A 15415-nucleotide genomic window follows, 5' to 3' on the forward strand; every position below is an offset into this window, starting at 1 on the left:
ATTTTGTATTTTGTATTTTATATTTTATTTTCAGGGTGAAATGTTTGCCCTGTTTTGGGGGTGCTGGGGTTGCCTGATCCTCTCCTCCCCTTGTCACCCAGCCAGGGTGTCTGTCCCTGCTGTGTCAATGCCCAGAAGGATCCCCTGGGATTTGCTCCATCCCACTCCTTGTGCCATTCCTGGGAACCCCCTGCCCCCAAAACTGGAGTTTCCATGTCACAAACATTGCTCTGCCAGCAAAAACAAATTCTCCCTTGAAATCTCCCCAGGCCCTGCTGCTGAAAAATGGTTTTTATTTAAAATCAGAGTCTGCATTGGTCCCTGGGCTCTGCAGCCACAGGACAGCCTCGACCCCACACAAATGAGGAGAGAAACCCCAGAATCCCCCCTGGGCAAGGTGCAGAGCAGCTCTTGGGGTTTGGGTGCTCGTGAGGCTGGCACAGAGCTTTGCTCCCCCGAGTCCTCCCCTGGGGCTCCCCAAAACGTTCACCTTGCTTTGAACTCCCTCCCATTCCTGGGGCTGGAAAAGGAGGGGATGAGGAAGGGGAAGGGCCCAGGGAGGCTGCAGAGGGGAGCAGGGGTGTTCCTGTAGCACACAAAAACCACCAGGTGAACATGCTGCTTTCTCAGGGCAAAAAGGGGAGTTTATTTGTTAATTCTAACATTTATAGATTTCTAAAGGTGGCAGTGGATTGGAGGGTGACAGTGGCACCTCTCCAGTGACACTGGACAAACCAACAGTCCATCAAAATTCCCCTCCTCCATAAAAGAAAGCAGAACAATAAGTTATTTACAGAAAGTGTGTGAGAAAGTTCATGACAAGAATGTAAACATCAGAAGGTTTAGAAAATCCTAAAAATCAGAGCGACACCAGGATTTCCCCAGATTCCCTTGGGGTGGTTTTGGGGCAGCTTTGGGGCTGTTCCCTGCAGGACCCAGCTCTGTCTGTCCAGGATTTCATTCCTGCACTTGCTCCTGGGGAGGATTTTCTGCCATCACTGCTGAACATGGAATCCAGAAGGTTTAGAAAATCCTAAAAAACCAGAGCGACACCAGGATTTCCCCAGATTCCCTTGGGGTGGTTTTGGGGCAGCTTTGGGGCTGTTCCCTGCAGGACCCAGCTCTGTCTGTCCAGGATTTCATTCCTGCACTTGCTCCTGGGGAGGATTTTCTGCCATCACTGCTGAACATGGAATTTTGGTGGCAGGGCAGGGAACCCTCCCATGGAGGTGTCTGCAGGCAAAACCCAAATATTGCTGTGCTTGGAAGGGAAAATCCCTCTGTGTGCCCAGCTCCCCTCCACCTGTGCAGCCAAGAGGCTTTAGGAGCTGCACTTAGGGAAAATGCAGCTCTTCCCCCATGCCCAGAAATCCCTGCTTGATGAGAACCCCTCCTTTCTCCCAGCTCACGTTCTCTGCTTCTAAAATTAAAGATAAATAACACCAGCCCACTTTTCTTTTTTTTAAATTTTTTTAAGGGAAATTTGCTCCTGTTATCAGAACTGCTGCACATGGGATATTAATTGGAATCTTGTTGCTGGGTCATTTTCATTGTTTTTCAAGTACTGTCCAAGAAAATGTATGAAAACTAAATTACAGCCCCACGTTGGCTGTGTGATTGAATCCTCCTCACGGCCCCTCCATCCTATTAAAATATTCAATCTTGTTTTCCTACTTGAAGAGCCTGTCTGTAAAGGGCAAACTTAGAGGAACCCTCATTCTCTGGAGATCCAATATCCAGCCCCACTGGAATATTTCCATCTTTCTGCCCTGCCTGGCACTGGGCTCACACCAGTTCCCCCCTCTGCCTGTATTTGTTAATAAAGATTCTCGAATGCATTTTTAATTACACCAGGCCTTTTCCTGGCAGCCTTTGGATTCCATTCTGACCTTGGGAATAACTTTTCCCTGTCCCTTTTTTCCCCAGGACGGAGCTGTACCGGTCACTGTTTGGAAAGGTCACGAAGGAAGCAGAAGCAGAGCAGGATTAGGATTTGGGATTGAGCTCCTGGGCTTCTCCAGCTGCTTCTGCTCTCAGCTGCTCCCCAGGGCTGCCCAGGAGCAGAGCCAGCTCTCTGGTTTGTCCCCAAAATCCTCCCTGAAGGAGCCCCACACCCTGCTAAGAGTGAGCCTGAAGTGCCTCCTCCCAAAGACAATCCATTTTTAACAATTCCCTTTAAATTTAAATTCCTGACCTTGATTTTGCAGCCTGGGCACAGTGTGGGGGCAGGGACACAATCCAGCTGTGTTAAAACCTTGGAGATTTGGGGGCTGGGGGGTTCTGTGCCCTGTTCTGGTGCTTGGCTGCATATTGACTTCATTTTTCACCAGTCAAGAGGATTAAAATGTCATTTCCATAATTAACATGGCCTTAAAACAGAGGAAAGGTGCTGCTGTGCAGGCAGCAGAGCTGCCAGGTCACAACCTGGGTGCTGAGCACACCCTGGCTGGCCCTGGCACGGGATGTGCCAGGAAATTGCTGCTCTGGGAGGATCCTGGGGACCCCTCCAGCATGGCTGTGACATGCCAGCAGGATGGCAGCACAGAGGTGACTCCTGGGGGTGTGTGGGGAGGTCCTGGCAGTGTCCCCAGGCACAGGAGGGTCCCGTGGGACCCCCGGCCTGCAGGGAGATGAAATTCTGCCATCACAGCCTCAACCCCTGGGTCAGGCCTGGGCACCCAGAAAGAGCCAGCCTGATTGCCACCAAGTTCTCCTAACAGCAAGTGAGATCTTCCCCCCCCCAGTAGAATATTAATTCTTTATTAATTCATGATACAGCTGCTAATTAGTACCTGCACAAATGGGCATTACACCTCAGCAAACACCGAGGGGCTCTGGGACTGGGCTGTGCACAGGGAGGGACACGGGGCTGTGTTAATCCTCTCCCCCCAGCCCCGCCACAGCAAAGAATTTCAACTTTCAGACAAACAACTTCATTTACAAGTGTGTCTCTAATTAGCTGCAGAATTAGTAAAGCAGAGTTTTCCCCCCATAGATCGGCCACAGCCCCGGGGGAGGCTCCGGGACGGAGAGAATCGCATTTCCAATTATTTTGTTGAATTGCTAATTTAGTTATTGTGCCTGGCGTAATTGTGATGGGTATTGGGTGTGCAATTCAATTTGTTTTAAATATTTGTGGGAAGGCTGATCAGTAATGGAGCTGACCTATTTCATGGCCCAAATTGAGAGAAGAGACTAAAACAAAAAACAGCTACAAAGCCCCAGTTTGTCTCAGTTTTTATTTTGATGTCTCTCATCCCTCTTAAGACTGTTGATGCAACAAAAGGTTTACATTAAAAGATGATGGCACTTTGATCTTGGGCTTTGGAGAGCTTACAGCTTTGGTATGTCTTTTCTTGGCATTTTAATGTGGAGATATTTTAGGCTAAAGAGTTTTAAATGTGATGCTGGAGTTCAGTAGGGTCTGTCCCCTCACCATCCCCCAAATTTTAACTGTCATAATTCTGGTTCGAGAAATGCAGAAAATCATCTGATGGGGCTGTGGTGGCTCACGTGGGCAAATTTAAATCTCACCTTTCATGGGGACACCAACACCCAAGGGGTGTTTGTGGATCAGCTCCCAGGGACATCTTTAGCCCAAGTCCTGCTGGGCCCTTCCCTGCAGGCTCCTGAGGCTGGGAAAGGGCTCCAAGGTGATCCAGTCCAGCCATCCCTGCCCACAAACAGCCCTGGAAGAGGGTCCTGAAGTTCTCCCACCTCAGCAGCCATCTCTGGGGTTTGGGGTTTTTTCCCTGCTTGTCCCATTCACTGTGGTGTTGAAGATGGGAATGGGGGGTGGGCACCACCTGGGGGCAGGGGGCACCTGGGATGGGGCAGGGCTGAGGGACGAGCTGGGACCTCGGGGGAGGGCTCAGCTGACCTGGAGGGTCCCTCAGAACCCTCTGTGCTGAACTCAAGCAAAGCTCAGCTTGAGGACAGGGTGACAGATTGCACTCGCAGCACCAGAGCTGGAATTCATTCTTTTTATTAAAAGAAATTGAGGTAAGTGAAATACTTCAGCACCAGCGAGAACCGTTCGTACCCAGGGGCTTCCCCCACCCGGTGCCCCCCACACCTGGGGCCACCACAGGTGCCCAGAGCCCCCAGGGCCAGTGCCAGACCCCGGTGTCACCCAGCAGGGTTGTTTGGAGCTGCTTTCCCCCAGGTGAGGTGAGGCCTGGGCCGGTGCTGTAACACTGAGATGGGGGCTGCTCTGCACGAGGCTGGGGCTCAGTGGGCACAGGGACACCTCCCCCTGCAGGGGTCCTGGGAAAGGGACTCTGGTGACACCACGGGGGAGTCCTGGTGGCAGGGGAGGAGCCCCACGAGTCCTGCCTGGCTGACACATTCTCTGTCTGTGTGTCCTGCTGCAGCCCACCCTGGCGTAAGCAAAAGCATCTTTGGGGCTTGTTCAGGGGGCTCTAGTGGAAAAAAAAAATCTCTTAAATCAAATTAGGGTTCTTAACTATTAAGAAAAAGCAAGTCCTGCAGGTGGCCGAGCTCTGCTGGCCACGGGCAGGGAGCAGCAACCCCGGGCTGGCACCTCCAGTCACTGGCAGCACAGGCAGAAGGGCTGCATTGCACTTCAGGAGGAAAAGGGACAGGTGAGAGGCACTGGCAGCATCATTGATTCATTCTCTCATAAAACAGCCCTTCTGCTGTACCACACTTCTGACCTACAGCCCTTCCTGCTGGACTAAAGGAGGGGCTGTAAAATCTGAAATTCCTCCAGGACCATCACTGGTGAGCCCGGAGTGCCCAGAGCCAGCTCTGTGCCCAGAGCTGTGTGTGAGGGGTGGGCTGTGCTTCCCTCCAGCACTGCAGCTTCTCTGAGCTTTTGTTACATAAAAAACTGTAGAAAGAAGTTGGGGATCTGGGCTGGCCTGGGGGGACCTGGGCAGCTGCACTCACCTGCCCCCAGTTCTTCCTGACCACTGCCATCAGACACCAAACCCAACCTTTTTTCACATTCCCAGGTAAGAGTGGCCCCTCCCCAGGCAGCTCTGGGGCAGGGTGATGGAGAAAAGCTCTCCTCAGATCCTCAGACTGAGATTTCCTTCTGCAGTTCCAGCCCAGTGGGGGATTTGGCTCTGTCCTTTCTCCTCCCTCACCTCAGCTGCCTGGACCTGCCCACGGGGAAGGGATGAGCACTCCCCACCCATCAGCCCTGAAAACATCAGGGAAGGGAGAGCAGAAATGCTGAGCAGCTGCACTTTGGTCTCTTGTGCTTCCTCCCAGGAGGGCCTTTCACAAAATTCACAGCCTGCTCTAAAGGAAATGGGCACAAAGGCAAAGCAACAGAGGTTCAGCCCCCCAAATCCTGCCCCCAAAAAACCTTCACAGCCCTGGGGAGCCCGGGAGCCTCCTGGGGGCACGGGGACAGCCCTGGCCACAGCAGCTCAAGGCTGGTTTTCCTCTACCTAGGAGACAAGACAGACGTGGGACACACAAATCAAATCACCACTGACAGAGGGTGACACACAAATCACCGCTGGCAGAGCCAGGGGCTGCGGGGTCCCCGGAGAGGGGACAGGGGGACATTGGCACTTGTCAGCACGGGGAGGAGAGGAGGGCAGGGTGTCCCTGCAGGGGCAGGGTGTCCCTGGAGGGACAGGGACACAGCCAAGGCCTCGCGGTGCCGGAGCGCCCAGCCCCGCTCTGTTCAATAAATAAGGTACAGGAGGACGGCGGGGACTCAGTTCCGCAGGCGCTTGTGTTTATACATTTTCCTCGTGTCCCTGGCCAAAGGACACGCTTCCTCTGGCCAGCCTGATTTGAAAAAATAAAAGTGTCCCTGCAGCAGCGCTCCCGGAGCCACCCCCGGGCGGGGCCGGGCGGACAAAGGGCAGCTCCCGGCCCCGGGCTCCTCCGGGCTCCGAGCAGCCCCGGCTCTTACGTGGAAGAAGGCGAGTCCATTGTGGAGAGGATCCGCACGACCTCGGCTCGCTGCGTGGGGGAGATGTGCTGGGTCATGTGCACGATGGAATCCATGGCAACCTCGGGATTGGCCTGGACCAGGCTGCGAAGAGCACAGAGGGGAGTGAGGGAGGGAGGGAGGGAGGCAGCTCCAGCAGGGATTCCAGGGGCTGGAACGTGGGGCTGGGAGCAGCTGAGAGCTCCCCAGGGCACTGCTGGGCTGAGTGTGTGCCCCACAGAGAGCAGGGGCTCTGGAGGCACCCTGATGGCACCCAGGTCCCCTCCCTGCTCACCTCCGGATCTGCTTGAGCACGTAGTCCCTGGAGATGTATTTGATGTTCTCCTCCACCACGGAGCGAACGCCCTCCTCCTCCGTCAGCTGCTTCTCCAGCCACTCCACCAGATCCTTGTTGCTGTCCCACAGGTAGGCCTGCCAAAATCCACAGCTCAGCCTGTGCCCCAGCCCTGCCCACTGCCAGCGTCACCCCTCAGCTCTGCACTGGCAGCTGTGGGTGGCACAGCTGCCTGGGCATCCCCACAAACACACCAACAATCAGCACAAGGTCACAGATGGTTCATTTCTTTTGCATCCTGCCATAAATGGGATGGACCAAGGAGGTGCTTGGTCAGTGCTGCAGGGAACAAGCTGCAGCTGTCCCAGATAAATCCCAGCTTCCCTGGTTGTCAGCTCCCCAAATCCTGCTGGAACACGGCTGACCTGCCACGCAGCTGCTCCAGGGATTGTCCCAGTGCCAAATCACCAGGGGACCTGTGAGTCCCCATCAGCTCCAGCCTGGCCCTGTGCTGGTGGCCCAGCAATGCTGGCACCCCTGACCCAGCACAGCAGGGCAGGTCAGTGCCTGGACCCTCAGCACAACCCCCTTTTTGCCTTTCACAAGATCATTTCACCTGGTATTTGCCAGGTAGTTGGCTGTGTAATAACTCAGGAGTGTAGAGCCCCTAACAGCCTTCTCTCCTCTCCTCTCATTTTCTTTACAAATCATTTAAGAATCGTTTTGTTAATGGTTTCCGGAAAAGCAAGTACTGCCATTAGCACTCATTCATATTTATGTCATTTTATTTGGGTAATTAAACACAAAGCTCCTCATTTAAAGGTGCACTATCCTTCTCTGTTATCACTAACCAAGTCAAAGGCAGAATGACAATGAGCTGGGGGCGGTGACACCGTGGTGGCACCTCCTGAGCAGCCAGACCCTGCCACCCCTCTGGGACACAGACCAGGGGTCACAGAGTCCCCGGGGCTGGAAAAACCTCCGAGCTCATGGAGGCCAACATTCCCAGCACTGCCAAGGCCACACTGGCCCCAGTGCCACATCCACACAGCCTTCAAATCCCTCCAGGGGTCGGGACTCAGCACTGCCCTGGGCAGCTGTGCCAGGCCTGGGCAGCCTTCCCAGGGAGCATTTCCCTTCCCAGGGAGCATTTCCCTTCCCTGGGAGGAATTTCCTTTTCCATGGAAAAATTTCCCTTCCATGGAGGATTTTCCTTTTCCATGGAGGAATTTCTTTTTCCACGGAAAAAATTCGCTTACCATGAAGGACTTTCCTTTTCCATGGAGGATTTTCCCTCCCAGGGAGGAATTTCCTTCCCATGAAGGATTTTCCTTTTCCATGGAGGATTTTCCTTTTCCATGGAGGAATTTCCTTTTCCATGGAGGAATTTCTCTTCCCATGAAGGAATTTCCTTTTCCATGGAGGATTTTCCTTTTCCATGGAGGAATTTCCTTTTCCATTGAAGAATTTCTCTTCCCATGAAGGAATTTCCTTTTCCATGGAGGATTTTCCTTTTCCATTGAAGAATTTCCTTTTCCATGGAGGAATTTCCTTTTCCATGGAGGAATTCCCTTTTCCATGGAGGAATTCCCTTCCCAAGGAGGACTTTTCCCAGTATCCAGCCCAGTCTCCTGCCCAGCCTGAGGCTGTCCCTGCTCCCTGGCTGTCCCCTCAGTCAGGGGCTGTGCAGAGGGGACACCTTCCCCTGTCCCAGCCCTGTCCAGCCTGGCCCTGGACACTCCCAGGGAGCTCCAGGAGCTGGGGCTCCCCTGGAACCTCTGCCAGGGAGGAATTCTGGTTGCAGAGCCCATCCCAGCCCCTGACACACTTCAGGAACCCCAGGATTGTTTCATTTCCTTTCACACGATGCCTCTGATTGTCTCAGCCCGGTGATGTCACTTCAAGATTTTGCTTATTTCATTGTTTTTCTCCTTATTCTGGTTTGAAGCTGGGAGTTTTGCTCGCTGCCTGTGCCCCTGGCAGGCAGCAGCAGTCCCTGCACACAAAGGCAGGTTCCAGGGAAGGGGGGAAAGCCCAGCCCAGACCTGAGCAAAGCTCCATTTACCCAAGAATCCCAAAGCTTTTCGTTTAGGAGAATATTTAATACTCTTATTAATCATTTTTAATCCGTTTGCTTTTAATTAAGAAACAGCATGATGCTTCCCTATCAACATATGCCAGGGAGCAGATTAATTGTGGCTTAAGATAACTCTCCTTGATTGGTGTAATGTATTAGCTAACGAGCTGCCTGCTTTTGGAGAGCTCAGGCTCTACCTTGGAAAGGCTGCTGCCCTCCAGAGAACATTCCCCCCTTCCCTGGAACCCCTGGGTGTTGGGGACTTCAAAAACAGAATGAAAAAAAATAGAATTAAAAAATAAATCACCCAAATAAAATAGAATTTTAAAATATAAAGCAAAATAAATAAAGTAAAATACAATAAATGAGGTAAAATAAATAAAGTAAAAAGTAAAATAAAGTAACGTAAAGTAAATAAAATTAAATAAAATGAATAAAATTAAATAAAGTAATATAGTAACAAAGTAAAATGAAATAAATAAATATATAAAATTAAGTAATGTAAATAAAATTAGATTAAATAAAACAGAATAGATAAATAGAAAAATAAAATAGAATAATGTAGAAAAAATAGGAAAATAGAATATAATAAAATAGAAAAAATAGAATAAAATGGAAAAAGTAGAAAAATAGAATAAAATAAAATAGAATAGAATAAATAGAATAGAATAAAATAAAATTAAAATAAAATAAATTTTAAAAATAAAGTAAAATAAAATAAAATAAAATAAAATAAAATAAAATACAATACTGAGATTGGAGGCTTGTGACAAAACCAACCCAAGAGCAGCTCCAGAGCTTGCCCTTCCTGCAGGCTGAGCACACTCCTGGCAGGAACAACCCAGTCCCTGCTGTGCATGCCCACCATGGGCTGGCAGCCCTGGCAGGGGCTCAGGGTGGCAGTGCCCTGAGTCTGGGCAGGACAGGGCTGGCTGCCACCCACAGTGACCTTCACCCTGCACTGCCCTTCACCCTGCACTGCCCTCCACCATGGACTGCCCTCCACCATGGACTGCCCTTCACTGTGCCCTCCCTCACTGCCCTCCACCCTGCACTGACCTTCACCGTGCCCTCCACCTCGACGAACCAGCGGCGCAGCATGGCCTGGATCTGTCCGTCTGTCAGCTCGGGGTTGGCCTCGTGGATCTTGCTCTTCACGGCCTCCTCCAGCAGCAGCCGCCGCAGCCGCCAGTAGAAAAACGTCCGAGAGGTTTTCCAGTCCAGGACGTCCTGCCCGGGGCAGGGGACAGCAGTGAGGGACAGCAGTGAGGGACAGGAGTGAGGGACAGGGACAGGAGTGAGGGACAGGGGACAGGGGACAGGGGTGAGGGACAGGGGGAAGGAGTGAGGGATGGGGGACAGGAGTGAGGGACAGGGGGGAGGGACAGGGACAGGGACAGGGGACAGGGGTGAGGGACAGGGGGAAGGAGTGAGGGATGGGGGACAGGAGTGAGGGACAGGGGGGAGGGACAGGGACAGGGACAGGGGACAGGGGTGAGGGACAGGAGTGAGGGACAGGGACAGGGGTGAGGGACAGGGGGAAAGGAGTGAGGGACAGAAAAAGGAGTGAGGGACAGAAAAAGGAGTGAGGGATGGGGGAAAGAGTGAGGGACAGCAGGAACAGACACACCTCGCTCCCACAGGGAAACCCAGGCTGGGATTTGATGGAGACTCCCCGGGGATCCCACCCTGTCCCACCCGGTCCCCAGGAGCTCCACAGGCTCGTGGAGGGTCTGGCTGCAGCCCTGTCCCCGGGAAGCTGAGGGACACTCACGGTTATGGCCCCTTTCTCCTGCATCCTGCCCGGGGTGTCGTGCAGGTCAGCGAACTGCATGGCCACCTGCTGGTACATGGGCACCAGGAACTCCTCCCGCTCCTTCAGCTTGGCCTCCAGCTCCTTCCTGTCAGCCGGGCTCAGCTCGGGGGTGCCTGCAAGCACACACAGCTCAGACCCTGGGGAAACCTGGGGTTCCTGCAAGCACACACAGCTCAAACTCCAGGGATACCTGCAACCAAACCCAGCTCAGACCCTGGGGAAACTTGGGGTGCCTGCAACCACACACAGCTCAAACTCCAGGGGTACCTGCAACCAAACCCAGCTCAGACCCTGGGGAGGTTCAGGGCTGCAGCTCCAGAGCTTGGGAAAGCCAAAGGACAAAGCCCAGAGGATCAGCTCCCAGCAGTGCCCAGCACACCTCTGTGGTCCAGCCCAGATTTTGTGCCACAGAGACTCAGGCAAGGCTCTGAGGGTGTTTTCACCACGGAAACTCTGTTCCATTTAAATGCCAACGATCTGAGCCATCAATTAAGTGACATCTACAGGACTTACTCCTAAAGAGAATAATGTCCCAGCACTGCTGTTCATTTAGCAGGAAACACAGACCATGGCACAGCACCTTCCCCACTGCAAGTTCTCCTTTAGCCCACTCCAGAGGTTCTGCAATCACAGGGGGAAGCCAGAGCAACCCCAAGCCAACAAACCCAGCTCAAACCACTGGGCAGAAGCCTTACAGAAACTCCAGGAGGGACAGCTTCACCCAGTGCAGAATCCAAGGCTGGGATTCACTGTCACTGGGCCCAAATGGGCTCACAGAGGGTGATCAGACAAATTCATGCCAGGAGATTCCAGCACAGGCTCCTGAGCATGAAGATCAGCTATCAATCTGAGCTCAGGAAGCCTCTAACCCACAGCTGGAAGCTGAGACAGCATCCTGGGGGCTCCATCCCAGGATGCTGCTGCTCCTTCCACGCCCCATTCCCACACACACAATAATCCAAGGCTGCTGGTCCAAAGGGAGGAGCTCCCAGTGCCTGAGCACCCCAGGGCCTGCTCACACACCCCAGTTATGTATTTTTCCAAGGCACAGGCCCTCCAGACAAAGATCCCTCCCAGGGAAGGAATGTTTTTCCTGTGCCTACCAATATAAATGTTACCTAACCTTTCAGATGCGAGTAAGAAGGTTTTAATTAAGAGAAGCTCCCCTTCCAACCTTCAGAATAAAAAATTATCTATATTTCTCCACGCTGAGCTCCCAGGCTCCCTGGCTGCAAAGGCAACACAAGCACTCGAGGCAGCCCTGGGTGAATTCCGGCCCTGGCAGCGAGTCCACCCAGCCAGGCCCAGTAATGATTTAGGTGAGATTAACAAATATGTCAATGTCTATTTTCTGCTTAATTTAAAAGCAGCGTCTATAAAGATTTTTGACTTCTGAACCCTGTTCTCCTGGAAGAAAGAAGGTAACAATGAGGAGGGGGGATAAAGAGTGATTATCCCATCATCGATCGTTTGTCAGGAGCATTTCTTATTCACTGGACTATTGTAAAAAGCTAAGCTCTCGATCAATCCAGTAAGCCCCCTGTACAATTAAATATCTTGGAATGGTTTTCTTTCTTTCCTAGTCAGATCTCGAGGCCTCAGGGTTTTTCAGAAAGCCTGGGCTTTATTTATTTATTTCTCAAGGCAAAAAAAAAAAAGAAAGAAAAGAAGAAGTCTCCTTCCACAAATCTTACCCTGGCAAGGAGAGGGGAGTTAAAATATGGGATTCCTTTGCTCTAGAGGTACTTGACAGTTAATGAAACTGTTAAAGTTTAAATCATAGGAGCATTATAGACCTCTAGGTATGGATTGGCTGCTAATCAATAGGGAAACAAAAGGAGCAGTGCTCCCAGCCAGCCCCATCCCATGAGGAGAGAGCCTGGCACAGGTGGGGCAGCACCAGGAACAGGAGTGACCTTCCCACCCTGGCAGGGGGCACAGGGCAGGCTCCTGCAGTGCCAGGAATGTCACCCTTCGTGTCACCCTTCTCCTGGAGTGCAGCTCCACATCAGCACGGCTCTGAGGGATGGGCAGGGCTGGGACACAGCTCAGCTCTGCTCCCAGCCCCCGCAGAGCCCCCCACGGCAGGGAACACCCCAGCACCTCCTGCTTCCAATGGCTTTCCTCTCTTTTTTCTCAATCAGCAGCAGAACTGCCCTAACCAGGTTGGAGAGATGCCCTGGGAAAGCTCTGGGGTCCCACCTCCCTTCCACACCTCAACAACAGCCTCCCACCTGAACCTCACCTCCTCCTCTCCTGCCTTGAGCAAAACAGCTGCCAGACATAAATTTATTTTCTCCTGGGAGGGTGGGCAGGCCCTGGCACAGGGTGCCCAGAGAGGCTGGGGCTGCCCCTGGATCCCTGGCAGTGCCCAAGGCCAGGCTGGGCAGGGCTGGGAGCACCCTGGGATGGTGTCCCCAGTTGGCTTCAGGCTTCCTTCTGATCCCAACCATCCTGGGATTCCATAAAATTCACCGAAAAATGCCAAAGGTGTCCAGACTGCCCAGGCAACTCCCCCAGCCCAGCTGGAGGGAGCTGCTCCAGAGGGGAGAGGGAAGGTCACAGGGAGCCACTCACGTCCCTGGAGAGACAGGCATTTTTGGATTGTCTCTTGTTTCTTTAAATGAGACAGGCTGTAATTGCTTCACTAAATATTCAGCAGGATTTATGTCAGAAAGGTGCAGCATGAACAGCCAGTGAAGGTCACACCAGCTCGTGGCACAGGCTGCAAATATCCTTGCACAGAATCCCTGTGATTCCCACCCTGGCCCTTCCCTCTCTGCTCCTGAGCTCTCATTTCCAAACACCTGAAGTGTGCCAGGGACATAATTCCAAAAAATTCCTGCCCCCAGCCCTCCTGGGAGGATGTCCCAGTGCCAAGATCCATGGAGGAGCTGAGAGAAAGCAGGACCTGCTCTGGGAGCCTTGTGACTGTGAATTAGCACCAATTTAAATGCAGCAGCACCTGCACAGGGAAGCAGCTGCTGAAACCAGCATCACCCACAAAACAAAGTTACAACCTGTGTTTATCCAACACCCCGTGAGAGATGGAATCAGAAGAGCAGTGTTCCTCCCAGGTTTTCCTGAAAAACTGGCAGTGGAGGTCAGTTCTGGTCCTGCACCTCAAAATGTTTATTTTCAGAGAGGAACTGCTGTGCTGAAGTGGAGCTGAGTGATGAATACTTGAGTCTTCACTCATTATTTGGAAATTTAAAGGCAATTTTGGGTGTTCTTTAGCCAAGTAAGGTGTGAACCAAGCCCCAGCAGCACAGACTGACTGCCCTAGGAAATTAAGTAAATGAAATAAATAAAATCAGAGGTGCATCCAGCACACAGGAGCACCTCCCAGGACCAGCAAGAAGAACATTCCCACTATCACAACACACATCAGGTGATGACTGGATGCTGCCTTTTTCCTACAAGAAACACGGAAATGCAATAGCCAGCCTTGCTGGAACTGGAGCCATTCTGCCACTCCTTTCACCCACATTCCACCCCATTTCTGCACCCATTTCAAGGCACAGAATCTGTATGATGAGGCTTATTTTCACTCCACTGCTAAGTGGTTTAGTCTAATTGTACTAAATAAATGAAATTGAGTCTCTGTGTTTTAAACTCTGGCCCAAGGCTTGTGGCTGCCCCGTTCCCACCTCTCTGGGTGAGCCCTGCTGTCCCTGCACACCTGCTCCAGGTGGGACCGTGCTCTGGGGCAGGAGAAGGGCCACCCTCCCTCGCCCTGCCCCTTGCTGGAGCAGCCCAGCCCTGAGTGACACTTTAATAAACCACGGGGCTAATCAACATTTCAGCAATGGTGCTGCAGAATTGATAATGAACAGATTTATGTCAAATGATTCAATATCTGCCAGCCTCCCCTGCTCTGCCACGTCCAGCCCCGGCGTGGGCTCGCGGGACAGCATCTCCCTGGTGCTGCTCCCCAGAGCTCCGGGGAGGGATGACAGCCACTCAGGGGTTAAAGAGAGGCAGTGAACCCCCAGCTAATGAGTAAGAATTCAGCAGGCAGTGTAAGATAAATGGAGCTTTCTCTGCTTCTGCTGGAGTCAGCATGAACTGCGGCCCTGCGGCTTGTTTGTGGCAAATGGAGTGCGCGAAATATCAAAGGGCAGTGATCCAGAAGAAGACCGACTTTGACAAATTTTAAATTGGCCAGAAAGAAAACCAGCAAAAAAATAAAATAAAAAAGAAAAAAAAAAGGAAAAAAGGGAAAAAATTATGCAATCCAGTGTGTCCTGCAATCTTGGCTCTCCTGCTCTGGTATGGAATTAGTGGCAGAACAACAGCAATGATCAGCAGTGCTGGAGCAATTACGATCCATCTCAGGGAGATGCTTATCAGTGACTGAAGCTTTTAGAGCTCTCCCTATGTACAGTTGTAAGTGACTTGCTCTTGTGTTGCAGTCATTTTAATTAAAGTGTATGGAGTTTGCTGGGAGTAATTACCCTGTAGAGGAAGAGGGGGGAAAAAAACCCCTGACCAGGCTCCTGGCTCCTCACATGGCGCTGGGTTTGTGAGGCTGTTGGCAGAAACTCTACCCCATCTTTCCCTCTGTGGTTTTTTTTAGTGTCCCACAGGATTCAGGGCTGGCCTGAGGGTGTCCTGCACCCACAGAGGTGAGTGAAGGTGATGCTCAGCTACCCCTCCCTGCAGGATTTCCACACTCCAGCCTTTCTCCAGGGGATGGATCCCTTCCCCAGCCACGGGCTCTGCTGGAGCAGGGCTTGCTGGGCTGCTGGCACTGCCAGGGGGTGTGGGAGGTGAAGGTGAGCCCTGCCAGCAGCAGCAGGGCTGCCCTGCAGGGCCCAGCTGAGCACGCTCCCTTCCCTAAGCACCCCTCTGATTTCTCCTTCCAGAGATTCCTGCTCTGTCTGACACACACCCATGGGAGGGGGAGCTGCAGGTCCTGCCTGCCTGAGGAACTCCACTGAACACCTCCAGAGAGGCTTTTTGGGACTCTGAGCTGGTCCCTATGATTTGGGGTGGTCACTGTCCCTGTGCTCCTAAAGGAACACTGTCAAGTCTGACAGAGGCCAAAAGTGAGATAATAACTGAAAATAACCTCCTTGCAGCTGCAGACTTTAAAACTGGGATTTAAGTCATGGAATAACAGAACGGTTTGAGTTGAAAAGGACTTTAAAGATCATTGCATTCCACTCCCTGCCATGGGCAGGGACACCTTCCACCATCCCAGGGCACCCCTCACCCTTCACCTGCTATTATTCTCTTCCCAAGGCATATCAAGAGGGTTGTTTTGTATACAAACTGTTGCCCTGCCATAAATTAAAAAAAAAAAGCCAA

General features: G+C 52.1%; 2 protein-coding genes across 14 annotated transcripts in view; one reads left to right on the forward strand and one right to left on the reverse strand.

Annotated features, from left to right (window-relative positions):
• AATF (apoptosis antagonizing transcription factor) overlaps positions 1 to 4420 on the forward strand; it is a 36900-nt gene extending 32480 nt beyond the window's left edge. The window contains exon 13 of the mRNA XM_039720885.1: positions 1927 to 4420. Within this exon, the coding sequence (XP_039576819.1) occupies positions 1927 to 1990 (64 nt within the window). The 3' untranslated portion in view covers positions 1991 to 4420. The remainder of the gene's footprint in view (positions 1 to 1926) is intronic.
• The window catches only part of ACACA (acetyl-CoA carboxylase alpha), a 104621-nt gene continuing 93175 nt past the window's right edge, over positions 3970 to 15415 (reverse strand). For all 13 annotated transcript variants that reach the window (XM_039720827.1, XM_039720828.1, XM_039720826.1 and 10 more), the window contains 4 exons: positions 10061 to 10215; positions 9346 to 9516; positions 6210 to 6346; positions 3970 to 6019 (listed from right to left, as the gene is read on the reverse strand). In XM_039720827.1, coding sequence (XP_039576761.1) covers positions 5893 to 6019; positions 6210 to 6346; positions 9346 to 9516; positions 10061 to 10215 — 590 coding nt within the window. In that variant the 3' untranslated portion in view covers positions 3970 to 5892. The remainder of the gene's footprint in view (positions 6020 to 6209; positions 6347 to 9345; positions 9517 to 10060; positions 10216 to 15415) is intronic.

This window comes from Passer montanus, unplaced genomic scaffold (assembly GCF_014805655.1).
Source record: "Passer montanus isolate IOZ18808 unplaced genomic scaffold, ASM1480565v1 scaffold44, whole genome shotgun sequence".
NCBI lineage: Eukaryota > Metazoa > Chordata > Aves > Passeriformes > Passeridae > Passer > Passer montanus.